The sequence below is a fragment of the Pezoporus wallicus genome, unplaced genomic scaffold, assembly GCF_028554395.1.
Source record: "Pezoporus wallicus isolate ANWC-B61680 ecotype Strahan unplaced genomic scaffold, APGP_CSIRO_Pwel_v1 contig_8166, whole genome shotgun sequence".
NCBI classification, from domain to species: Eukaryota; Metazoa; Chordata; class Aves; order Psittaciformes; family Psittacidae; genus Pezoporus; species Pezoporus wallicus.
Genome location: NW_026638114.1, coordinates 734,486 through 746,778, shown reverse-complemented (window position 1 = coordinate 746,778; position 12,293 = coordinate 734,486). Strand labels below are relative to the sequence as shown.

The window sequence follows — 12,293 nt, the reverse complement described above, 5'->3', positions numbered from 1 at the left end:
CCATCCATTCAATGCCTAAGACAGTAAAACAAAACAGTGAACAATGCAGTCTCTACAAAGCAGTCTGACAAAAATAAAGTGCAATTTAAGAGCAGAAAGGTTCTTTGTAAGAATAAGCTTATTTATCACAACATTTCAACACACTAGCATGAGCTGAAACCAGATTATATTTGAGTCATCTGGGCTAGTGTATTTTAATGTACAAAGCTTTTACATTTATTAACATAGAAAAAAGCTGCATAAAGCATCATATTACTGAATTCCAAGCTGTATCCAGCTTGCCATAAATGTAGGTTTACTAAAGGAAAAACATTTCTCTAGTCCTCTTCTGACAAAATCAGAAAGATTAAACAAGAACATGAAACTTGCCCCAACCTTTAATGTGGATGGAACACCTAAAATGAAGCTCAGAGAAGCCCAATTCACTGAGGTTTGAAGCACCTGTAAACCACAGACACTCTCAGAAGCGTTAAGTACACTGATTCTATTTCAACATACCATTACCACTCCAGAATGTTTTGCTGTGACACTACTAGAGGTTCTCAAGGTAGAAAAACTCAAACCTGCAAATAAGTTTTCACGTTTCATTTTTAAATTCTTTATTTGCATAGAAAGCAACACCCTGATTCTACCCTTTTGTCCACAAATGTAAAGAATTCACCATGTTGGCATCATATCAGGAAACCAGAGTCTTCCCAGGTGTTTGGAGACTTCCAAATGGAGTCGATCTAAGCTATAATCATTATCTGGAATCAGTACCTCCTCCATTATAGAGAGCTGGGTAAGCCTGCCCCCACACATCTTCACAAATTCAATAAAACCTCTGCAAGTCACTTCACATTCACCAAGTCCCATTGCTGTCAAGTTCTTACAGCGCTCAGCAATCCGGATAAGTTCATCATCCAAAGGCTGGAGTCCATTAGCACACACAACCAACTCAATTAGCCTTGGGCAATTCAGGCCAATGCGACCTAACATCGCTTTGCTTACTGCACGACCAAAGTAAAGGTGTGTAACCGGGGTTTCCTCTCTGAAGAAAGCATCACATTCCTCTTCATATAAGAAGAAATACATCACAATGTTGACTTTGGGGGAGTGTTTAACAAGAGCATCCCAGCTTTGCTTTTTAATAGTATGAAATTCAACTTGGCCAGGATTTTCACTCACAACATCTATGCGAAGGTGTTCAAGGTCAACGTGTTTTTCACTTGACAGAGCCAGCAGCAGCTCGTCACTTAATATGTAGTAGTTCAAAGCCAGCTCCTTAAGTCCATGACACTGGTCAGCAACGCAGAGAATTCCTGAGGACCAAAAAGCAATTACTCTGCAAAATGAAAAGTGAATGTAAAACTCAAGCAAGTCCTAATTCTATTGGCTTGAGTATTCATGCCTATACCCATAAACCCATGAAATACCATAAAGTTCCAAATATCTACATCCTTTAGAGGGTTTTGGCCATAAACACTTATCAGTTAAAGCTGCAAGTCTATCTAGTTGTATTCATCTTGGATCTGCATATACCCTTATTCCTCTTTGCCTTCCCCGTGCAAAATTTCTACAACTTAGAAGCAGCAACTGAAATCAGGTAAGGTTCAGCTGAAGTTGCCACTTCCCTTCCCTAAATACTCCTTCCTTCAGCATTCATATAAGGATTCTAATTAAATGACCACCAGCAAACCTAGCTGAAGAGCTGTGCTAAAAACCAGACCCTTCCCTGAATTGAGACATAAACCACATAACTGCTCAATCTGCTGGAATATAAAGTAGACAGATTATATCACCTTCTGTGGACTCTGGAAAGCACAGGGAAGAGACAAAACCAGGATTCCCTCTCCCCAGCAGCAAGGTTTCAGGAGAAACGTAAGTGAGAAGGGACCTAAAAGCCTTCTGCACTTTCGGTCAAAGCTGTATTTCAAAAGGAGTGAGCCCTTCACCAACCAACGCCAAACGAGCAAGTTCATAACTACCAGATCTGGACACACGAGGGCACTGCAGACACGGAAAGACTCGTAGTCTTCCACTGCTAGTTTTTCTGTACACACTGCGTGTATTTTTAATGTAACTTTGAAGTATTAACACTTTTGTCAGTAACTTAAACTCTCAGTACCTTATGGAACTGTTGTTGTTTCATCTCCTTTATCCCACCAACCAGTAGCTGACTCATGGCTCAGGGATTTTGCATGTGTGTTCCCAGAGAACGCCAGTTGGTTAAGTTCACAAAGTTGCCCACATTACTCAGCATATATTTCACTACCCTTTAACAGAACTGGCAATGAACATTAAGTGCTTGGAATATGTGTTAAAGGCTTGCACTAATTTTGGAGGCTTTTCCTTCTCAAAGCCTGTCATCAGATGTACTGAAGCAGCTGAGAAGAATGTAAAATAAAATCCCAGAAGATGCAGTCGAATGAGGAGCACCCCCACCTTCATTACTCCAACTCATTCTTCTTCCCCTTCCAACTATCTAAAGCCGAGGTCAATAAAAGGCCTCTGCTAAGTGACTCAGAAGAACATCAGAGGTTTTATGAATACCCTGTTTCAAACTAAGTATTGACCCTCATTTTATGGTATTTCACTACTACATTTTACACGTTCACTACTCACCAGCAGGTGATACATGAGGACAACTGCTCATCTTTAGCAGTTTTAGAGTATCACTATTGTTAGCAACAAGAACCTTCAAGGAAGGATCATCAAGTGGTGTGTCATCTATCTTGATTGAGGATAATGACTTGGAGTTTACAAAAACCACTGTCAGCGCTGAAGCAAAATGAGCCTGTTGGGAGAAATTGAAGGAGGGGGAAAAAAAAGAAATCTTAATGATTTAAAAAGATGGGCAAAATTTCAACATCTAAACCCAGGTTTTGCACACACAGAAAGCACAAAAAATAATCACTTCTTAGGTATCCCCTGGTTGTGTAACAAAGAAAGCATTATTTGAACATGAACACAGGTACTCTTCGCTAAAAATATGCTACTACATGTGACAAGAATTAACTTTACACTCAGTAGTTAACTCATCCAACCTGATTTACCTTTTCACTGCAATAAAACAGGGATAAGTATTCAGTGATAAGCCTGAACTATTTAGAATTTACCTGCGGAAATAAAGGAAGTGGTATTTATTTTATTTTCCAGAAAGTAACTCTGCTGTGACCTGTGGAGGCAAAGAAAGGAAAATCTCCCAATATTTTAACACCACATTACAGCATGAGGTCATTTTATCTTTTAACCCTGAACCAAGAACCCCAGGCTTCTAAATCATTCCTCATCTCTATCACAAAGTATCAGTGCTACTGATTTTAATAAACAGAAGCAATGATTATTTTCCTAATACTAATGGATGCCACAAATTAAAGATATGAAACAACAGAAAACTCAAGTGGTTTAAGTGTGAATTAAGTTACTCTGGTTACAGTTGGTGGAACATTACCTTAGAGACATTCATGAAGCTTGGTTTTGCTGTAGAAATCAAACCCAGTGTCTTGATAGAACAGTTTACCAACTGAGAAAGGATGTTGCAGGCTGCTTCTGCTGACTCAGTACTACTATCAACCTATAAAAGCAATTAGAAAGTAATGAAAACATTCTTTATTAATATTTTGAGAACAGCATCACGGATACCCAAGCCTGCACATTCCACACCTGCTCAGCTGTACTGCACCAGACTGGATTTACAACAAGGACCAAGCACAACATTAATTTCAGGTTCAGGAAGGTCACTATTAGAAACTTTTCCTGATTGTGACTGCTGAGTATTACTAATACGAACAGCGAGCTGAGATTTAAGCCTTCTCCTCAAATAACCTCATGCCTTCCTAGTAAACAACTGTAATTAGTATTATGATAGTTGTATGTATGTCTCTTTTAGAAATACCAGCTCTAGACTGTTACAGATAAAACTACCAATGCTGAGAAAAAGAACCTTCTGACTTTCATCTTAGCATTAATATAAACCCTTTCTTCTGCCTTTTCTTCACAGCTTAGAACTACGATATCCTCTAAGGAGAGGTGACTGCAAAGAAGTGAACAAAGCACCTGTAATTCCACCTCTGATCTCAGATGAACAGAGCAAATTGTATCAAGTATTCAATGAAAAAAAAAATCTGCATTTATGCAATCTTGAGACTACAACCTAGCTTTTATTTAAATCAAGTTTACTGCTACTTAAGTCTTTATGCATCAAACACCTGAATATACAGGCACAGCATCTTTCTCCCTTACTCATGCTTTTTCAAAGCATGGTTCTAAAATTATGACATTCTTCACTGTAAAGCCTTATTGTGAAAACAAATTATATACAGAAGACAAAATTATTTCCTTGAAAGCTTCTATGTGTAAGAAATATTTATCTGCACCATAATCTGCTGAGTACTGAGACTGCCACTAACACTGACTCACAGAAACTACGTATTCTGTATATGCTGAAAACGCATCATTCAATCTTCAGCACTTTATCGTTTGACATTAGCCCTTCCTTCACTTTGTAGAGATCAGAGTGTAGGAAATGGAAGGAGACCATGTGCATCCATAGAAATGTTGCAGTAGCTGCATTTTTAAACATAAGACTGCCCAGGTACAACACTTGAGCCAACAGACACAGAGAAGCTGCATATATTACACTCAGCCACATGACAAGACAAGCCTTCCGTTCATCCAAGACTTACCTTGAAGCTGACGTACTGCAGATGATCAGCATGCCTCTTGATAATCTGCTGAATGAGATCAGGGTGCGTAGACTTTAAGTAAGAAGTAGCTGGCTGGCTAAGTTCAAATTCAAATCTCCTCCAGAGATCTGGGATGTGAAAGACTTCATTCCACCTTCGACAAACAGAAGATGCCCTCGCTCGATCGACTAAAGGCAGAAACTGGAAAACACGCAGAATAATGTGGTGTGGAAGGTTTCCCCAGTCCATTGAGGAGTGCAAGTCACATGCACCAAACACTGAGCCATAGGAGCAAGTTTTCTGCTTTTTGCTTTTCTGTGATGCTTGAGGAGCTTCACTGTCAACCACACCTCTCTGCCTAGCTCTCTTCATCGTGAAAGCTTCAGGTACTGGAACGACCCAATGTATTCAAACTGCAGTTGTCTGAAAGGTATTACATGCAATAGGTCTCTAGAAAAACAGAGATAAGGAGGGAGAGACAAGACAATGGAAACACAGTCAGAGATAACAAGTCAGTAAAACTTAAATACAGCATGTTACTATGAAAAATGGTATGTTATGTCAACATCCAGTGCATAGAAGTTAGCAAGGACCTGCTTCCTCAATACCTTTTATGTTGCACAACTTGACCTGAATCTTGGAGAACTTGGGTTTGTTAATTTACCAAGTGTAGTTTCATGAGTTATTACTTCATAGCATATAAAACACTTTAATGGGGGAAAATAAGGTATTTAACAATAATTTAGTTTAGCGGTAGCAAACTGTTTATGTTTAAATGCAGCAGACAAACTATGGAAACTACTCAATTCCTAGAAGAATTTTATCATCTAGAGAACTCAATTCATAAACTTCCTTTTTAAGCACCAATGACCTTGGATCAGACACGTTCAGAAGAGTCAGACTGAAAAGTTCTGAGGTTTTTTGTCTTGTTTTTTTTTCAATCATACCCGACAGAGGAAAAATGTTTGTACAGCTAACAACAGAAAACTTCAGAGGCCACTTACAAAACCAGGGCAAAGTACGGCTCACATGCTGTTTGTCAGCAGGAGAAAAGGACAGTGACCCTGGGATACAGCAAACTGCATGATTCCACTGAGGAGTATCTGCCATATAAGCCAGAGTTCAGAAAACAGCAGCATAAGGAAAAGCCCCTCATTCACATGCTGAAACAGTGCTATCTACTCAGTCCATTCCACACTAATTCTGTTATTCAGTCAGTTCTCAACAACTGTCTTAACCGTTTCAAATGCCACTTCATTTTATCCTTGGATGAGGCCTTTGAAAGTTCAACAGGACTTTATCTCTTCCCAGCCACTCTGAAACTGAACTTTCAAAGCAACCATGCAGTCTTCAAGAACAAAGAGCACACATTATCTGTTTTTACTGAACAATCTTCCATGGCAGCACTCACAGCATGCTTCTTCTGGAGCAAACATTTCACATAGTAACTTCATTATGGGATCAAAAAGAACCCAAACCAAAATCCAGAAACAGCTACCAAAATATAGACTATCCTATCAAAAATTTATCTGGCATCTTCCCCAGCTTATGAAACCTGATCTGTGGCTGATAAGGTGTCTGACACATAAGTGCAACTCCACTTTGATGAAAAGAAAGCATTTGCATTCTTTGAGAATTAGCCCACTAATCAAGAGCTGTTCATATGTCTAACAGTCACTAGAAATCTTCACTCCATCTCCTTAAAGTTCCATTTATGATAGTGGTAGGTAATATATGGAGGAGGAGAAGCTAGAAATGCTCTTTATATTTCATAATAGGAGTTTTTCTTCCTTGAATAGACACACATGCCTTGCATTAACAAAGTCAGCAAGTCAAGGAGAATGAATAACAATCTGCTCCAAAACACAGCAGTATTTCTAAACAATACATTACTGTTACTTAATGTAATGAAGATGCAAGCTCAGCATGAACAAACATTTTGCTACTAGACCATGTTATCTAATTGTCATCAACATGACCACGTTTTATGACTACTGACTGCTTTAAGCCACATAATGAATGGGAACTCTAATGCATTATGTGTGGATGTAGCAATTAACCATTGCATAACTCTCTCTTGCAGCTGCTCATAGCCTTGCCAATTTAGCAAAGGCTCAGTACTCTCTGAGTCAAGGTTTAGGGACTGTAGTGATAGGACAAGGGGTACTGGGTTCACACTTAAACAGGGGAGGTTTAGATTGGATATAAGGAAGACATTCTTTCCTGTTAGGGTGCTGAGACACTGGAATGGGCTGCCCAGGGAGGTTGTGAATGCTCCATCCCTGGCAGTGTTCAAGGCCAGGCTGGACGAGGCCTTGGGTGGCATGGTTTACTGTGAGATGTCCCTGCCCATGGCAAGCGGGTTGGACCTAGATGATCTTAAGGTCCTTTCCAACCCTAACTATTCTATGATTCTATGAAATAACCTCCTGTTTTTTTTTAGGATTCTATATTGCAGTACTATAAGTAAGTAAAATTATGATATATTACTGTGAGATGCCAAGCAGAAAAAGGTCCCATTGGTTATAAATGAAAGTTTTCACCAAACACGAAGCCCTGTGAAAATGTGAATACTCTAACCACCAACAGCATATATTTCAAAACACAACTGAAGTCAAGTAAATTGTAGTTTCATGTCATATAATCCAGGCAGTATTCAATGATAGGTTTACACATATACATACCCCCAAAAAAATCTGGAAGTTCCTGTCAAGTTACCAGCACCCTCCTGGTATCCAAACATACATCCCACTGTTGAGTCATCCTGAATGTGTGCATGGATTCCTTAACCAGAAGGCAGGGACTGGTCCCAGATGAACTGACCTGTGAAGCCACCAACCAAAGAAACACTGTAATGCCTGGGAGACCCAGAGGAGGGACTGAAATCAGATATGGAACAAAGACTGAGATGAAGAACACACATGACACTGTAGTGCAAAAACAGAAGGAGAATAATGGAATGTGACAAGCAAATTCATCTTACCAAATGTTATCTGAAAACTATCATTTAACTAGTGGGTAGGCATAATTGTTGGCACATATCTAGGTTTTCTATTATATAAAGTTTTAGTCACATCAGTCCTCTTATGCAACACATACACACCCCTGGATTCTTGAATATTACCTAAAGAAATTACAAACCTCGATAAGAAATGTTAACTACACACTTTTACTCCAAAAGTATGCTTACTGCATCGTGATAATCCTGACAGTAAGCAAACTATTTTGGCTAATTAAACACACTGGAAAAAGGGTATCAATGATGCATGAACATCCTCCCCCATACTAATATGAAAAACCTACCCTGTATCTTAGTATGAAAGTATCCTGGTCTGCTATAGAAAGCATACCCCAAACTTCCAGATTCAGTTACCCACTTTACATTATTTGTAGATGGTTTAATGGAAAGCTATAGGAATGGCAACACAAATCTTACTTAATCATTGACAGATTTTAAATGAAAAGCAGATTTAGAAACTGAACATGTTTACAAAGTATTGTGTTCAACCAGTAACAACATCTTTAGAAACCTTCTAACACTGAACTTTTCCTTTAAAAGGTGACAGACATGAAGCTTTACATTCTTCCAGGTCACATCCTTATGTTGTGAAAAATTACCCAGTTAACATCAGCTTTATAGTTGTAAAGTTTAGCACAGGTGCAGTACATGTCTTAGCTATGAATACAAGAGAAGCAGCCCCCATCTCCTCAGCAAAGTCAAACTAACACTGAAACCCGTGCAAGTAATGCTGTTGCTCAGCTCATGCATCAGAAAATTGAAAAGCTGCATAGTCATGCTTGTCTATACTTAGAAAGTTGATACACATTAGTAACTGCAGACAGCATCTGAAAAGTCTGCAAGTGATGGGATGGCCCTGTATTACATTCTCCTGCAAAGTGAGCAGACAGTCCCTTTGCCAACTGCACAGCACATAAAATTTGTTTGCTGTCAGTTTCTAACACAAAGGCAGGTTTATAATACCACATGTAAACAGAACACATAAATAACATTGTAATTAAGAGCATAAACCAGTGAGATGCAATTTAAAGATTCAACAAAGGAGTGCATTAAGTGTAAGTTTATAAACCACATGATGCCTTTTGAAGCAGCTTTCTTACCTAAAGAATGCTTCCAAGTTACAACAGGCAATAAATGAATGAACTGAGGCAGCTGCAGCCATGGGGCATTCACAAGCATCTGTCTGCTTTCCCCTCCTGTTCAGATAAAATGCCACAAAAACCTTTATTAGTCTTCAAAAAGAATAATCCTTGTATTACATCCCATGCAAAAGTGATAGGAAAATACACTGCAATCAATTTATACATTTTCTTGTTTTAGTAAAGGAGCTTGAGGGCATCTGAACACAGGTACCATCTCCCACATTTCAAACACCGTGTCACTGATAGAAAAGTGAGCTTGGATGAAGTATAAAATTGACGGGAAACAAGTGTTGCAGCTGCATTTACACCGTACTGGCCAACACTACAATGCAAACAGTAACTTACTCAACATTTCCATTATCATTACCACTAGTAGTGAAGTTTGGCAAATGACACTGGCCTAGGGAACTACACAACAGACGATGAAGACACAGAGGCCACATGGCACGGCTTCCTACCACCCAACGTGCAGCAGCCACCACCCAGTACAACCATGGGAACACGCAGTCACCTGGCAAGGAACAAAGCAGGAGCTGCACCCAATGGACAATAAACCACCCAGACTGCAGCCTCATTCCTGTTGATGAGCTCCCAGAATGCAGATGAAAGGCTGTGCAAAGCAGCAAGTGTATCACCAACTACCACATCAAGGGGGCTCAGACTCCAAGTCCCCTATATCCCTCCACACCACTTTCTTTTAACACTACATTCCAGCTGTTTGCACCTATCTTCCGCTATAAGGAATCATTGAAAGCTTTGCTTCCAAGAATTTCACTAAGTTGGCTTTTATAAAACCACACCAAATAACTGAAGTCTTCATCATAATAAACTTTACATGCCTGTCACTGGGCTAAAAAATAAAGAGTATACCCTTCCATCTGGTCTAACGTGAGGATTTCAGTATTCTTCCCAACACTTCTCAGTGTGGCTGCAAGCAAAATAAATGTTAATAGCAAAATAATATGTCAGAACTTTAGGAAAAGGACATTAATACCCTTTTATAGTAAGGAATGTAACAAATTTAGATGCCACATTAAAAGTTATTCAAAGTTGTTAAATAATAAAATAATTGGGTGTACAGCCTAATGATGCTTCAAGTTTCCAAGGTCAGAAGAACCATGCAAAGCAGCTTGAACTAAGCTCACATAAGCAGAAATGTTTATAATAAAAGAATAGCTAGCTATCAGAGATGCAATCAGATACAAACTTGCAATGTAAATAACAGTGAATTGTTATAAGGCAGAGTTACCTAAATTATTACCAAAGATAAATAGCAACGCCACAGTCATTGAAGTGAAACACTTGGATAAGTGGTGAGGTTTATCACATCTGTGCGGAGCACAGTATCAAACACTGGTGTACTACCCCATACAGCTGTTTTCTCTATAAACTCCTTGACTTTAGCATCCCATGATCAGGTATTTTTACACAGCTGCACATTATCCTACTCAAACCCACAAAACCCACCAGGGATCAGGAAAGAAATCAAATTTAATAACTGTTTCTGCAGCTTATCCTGGTAAAAGAAGCATCAACTTCTGCCAAAATTAAGATGCTAAAATCTCTCCCACGACAGGAGGTCTCAGCAGAGGATTGAGAGAAGCAGCCAGCAGGGGCTCAGTTAAGCCAGCAGCTGTTCACTACTTCCCATGGCTGTTGCAAAAAAAGGGGTTTATTACTAAAACCCAACATATCATGGATTCAAGCCACAAGGAAATGACTGCTTCCCCTGATTTGTAGATTCCCCTTTCAGTTCTCAGCACCAGGACCCAGCAGGAATTAATAAAACACCGTAACAATCAGGTTTCTGGGAGAGAAAAGGGGGGAAAAAATCCAAAGGAAATCAAGTTCCTGCGAAATAAAACCCCTTTCAAATAACTACGCTCAGAAATCCACCGGGATAAAGCAGGCATCGTGATAATTAAGCCTTAACTTTCCAGCACTTGGAAATTAACGTTGATGGACCTGCCTTTAAGAGCTGAAATACCTGTCCCGTTAATCATAGAGTCTTTTAAGGAACCGCAGTTCAGTGATAGCACCAAGGTCACCACGTTAAGGAATCCGGAGTCCCTGTGGAGAACAGGCGCAGCAGATCCCGTACTCCAGAAAGGCAGCCCTGGAACTGCTGATGCAGCCTCAATCGCCGCGTAGGTTTCCAAACACAGCCCGAAAACGCATCTGAAGCTTCCGTTTCAGAACATCAGGCTCCAAGAGCAAGCGTTTTTCTTCATTTAGGGCATTTCTGCTTCTGAACAGGGTTTCAAGCCTTCATTTTTTCCTCGAAACTCAGTCTCTCTCGCAAGGGATTGATCACGTTTTTAATGTGAGACCTAAAAATACCAGCACTCAGCTGAACACCTTAATGCCTGCAGTAATTTCCACTGAAGCAGGATGAACGCATTGCCACTTTAAGCGTTATTCAAGTGACAAAATCTAGCTGTTCTACTGATGCACTATATTCAGAAGCCACCCCCATCTGAATTCACTTTTAGACTACAAACACCACCAAAAACTCCCCTTATTTTAATGACACATCTGAAGCTCCAAACACTGCAAGGCAGAAACACATTCTTTCTACGGGCTTTCTAGAAGTGGTTCTACCCATCTTTAACAAGCCGTTTAACCTCTTTACATTGGAAACCCCTCTTTTCCTACAAGCGACGGCTCCCGGGCATCCCCAGCGCACCACTCGCCCTAACCGGGTGCCCGAAGAGGATACAACCCCGGTGTTAAAGCACACCAGGAGGTCGCAGGTCGGCGGTTCGGAGTCTGTTCCACCTCACACTTCAACACAAGCGGGCTCCGAGCGAACGCAGCCCCGGGCAGGGCACTACCTTCCCCGCGGCTGTCCCCCGCAGCTCTTGCTGAGGGGACGGAGGGCAGCCATGGCCCTGAGGACGGCGACCTCCGCTCAGGCCGAGGGTTTACGAACGCAGCAGGAGCCCTGCTGAGCTCAGCTTCCTCACGGAGGATGAAGGTCTCCACCCGCGGCGGGCATTTGCCGTCCAGTTCCACACCACCGCTGCCTCCCACCCTCCCCGGGCCGCCAAGCGGGTACCCCGCGGCCTCCACCCACCCGGCCGGGGCCGCCCCGCCGCTCACCGCCGCCTCGGCGCGGCTCCCTCGCAGAGGCAAGGCCGAGCCCAGCCGCCGAGCAGGGCACAGGCTCCGCGCAGTGCCCCGAGCCCGCCCGCCCGCCGCGGGGAGGAGCCGGAGCGGCCGCCCCGCACACACCCCCCCCGCTCCCACCACCACCACAGCGCGCAGGCGCCATGCAGGGCGGCGGGCGCCATTTCACGCCCGGGCGGGCCGAGCCCCGCGGCTAAGATGGGGAGGGCGGCTGCGGGCCGGGTCCTGATCCCTTACACGGAGCGGAGGGGTTTTACCTCTGGTGGCCGGCTCTCTCCTTTCCGTTCCGTCATGAGCGGCTGGGCCGGTTGCTCCTCATGGGCAGGCCCGGGGTGC

At 41.8% G+C, this 12,293-nt stretch overlaps 1 protein-coding gene across 2 annotated transcripts; it reads right to left on the bottom strand.

The window, feature by feature from the left end:
* Nucleotides 1-582: 582 nt before the first annotated feature.
* LOC130599183 (F-box/LRR-repeat protein 21-like) lies at nucleotides 583-12,020 on the bottom strand. Of its 2 annotated transcripts, XM_057409437.1 has the most exons (7): nucleotides 11,931-12,020; nucleotides 8,787-8,882; nucleotides 7,352-7,490; nucleotides 4,668-5,117; nucleotides 3,434-3,556; nucleotides 2,605-2,776; nucleotides 583-1,301 (listed from the first exon to the last, which is right to left on the bottom strand). In XM_057409437.1, exons 4-7 carry the CDS (start codon nucleotides 5,037-5,039, stop codon nucleotides 658-660), a joined length of 1,311 nt encoding a protein of 436 aa, XP_057265420.1. In that variant the 5' UTR covers nucleotides 5,040-5,117; nucleotides 7,352-7,490; nucleotides 8,787-8,882; nucleotides 11,931-12,020; the 3' UTR covers nucleotides 583-657. The 2 variants fall into 2 exon arrangements, with proteins under 2 accessions (XP_057265420.1, XP_057265419.1); XM_057409436.1 differs by lacking the exon at nucleotides 11,931-12,020 and having other exon boundaries at nucleotides 8,787-9,015.
* Nucleotides 12,021-12,293: the final 273 nt, after the last annotated feature.

Excerpts from the sequence above, each read along its gene's own strand:
- LOC130599183 (XM_057409437.1), bottom strand. The coding sequence starts at position 5,039 with ATGAAGAGAGCTAGGCAGAGAGGTGTGGTTGACAGTGAAGCTCCTCAA. Across the intron at positions 3,557-4,667 it reads TGCAGTACGTCAGCTTCAAG|GTTGATAGTAGTACTGAGTC; the intron begins GTAAGTCTTGGA and ends TTGCTTTTATAG. Across the intron at positions 1,302-2,604 it reads TCCTCATGTATCACCTGCTG|GAATTCTCTGCGTTGCTGAC; the intron begins GTGAGTAGTGAA and ends TTTGGTCCTCAG.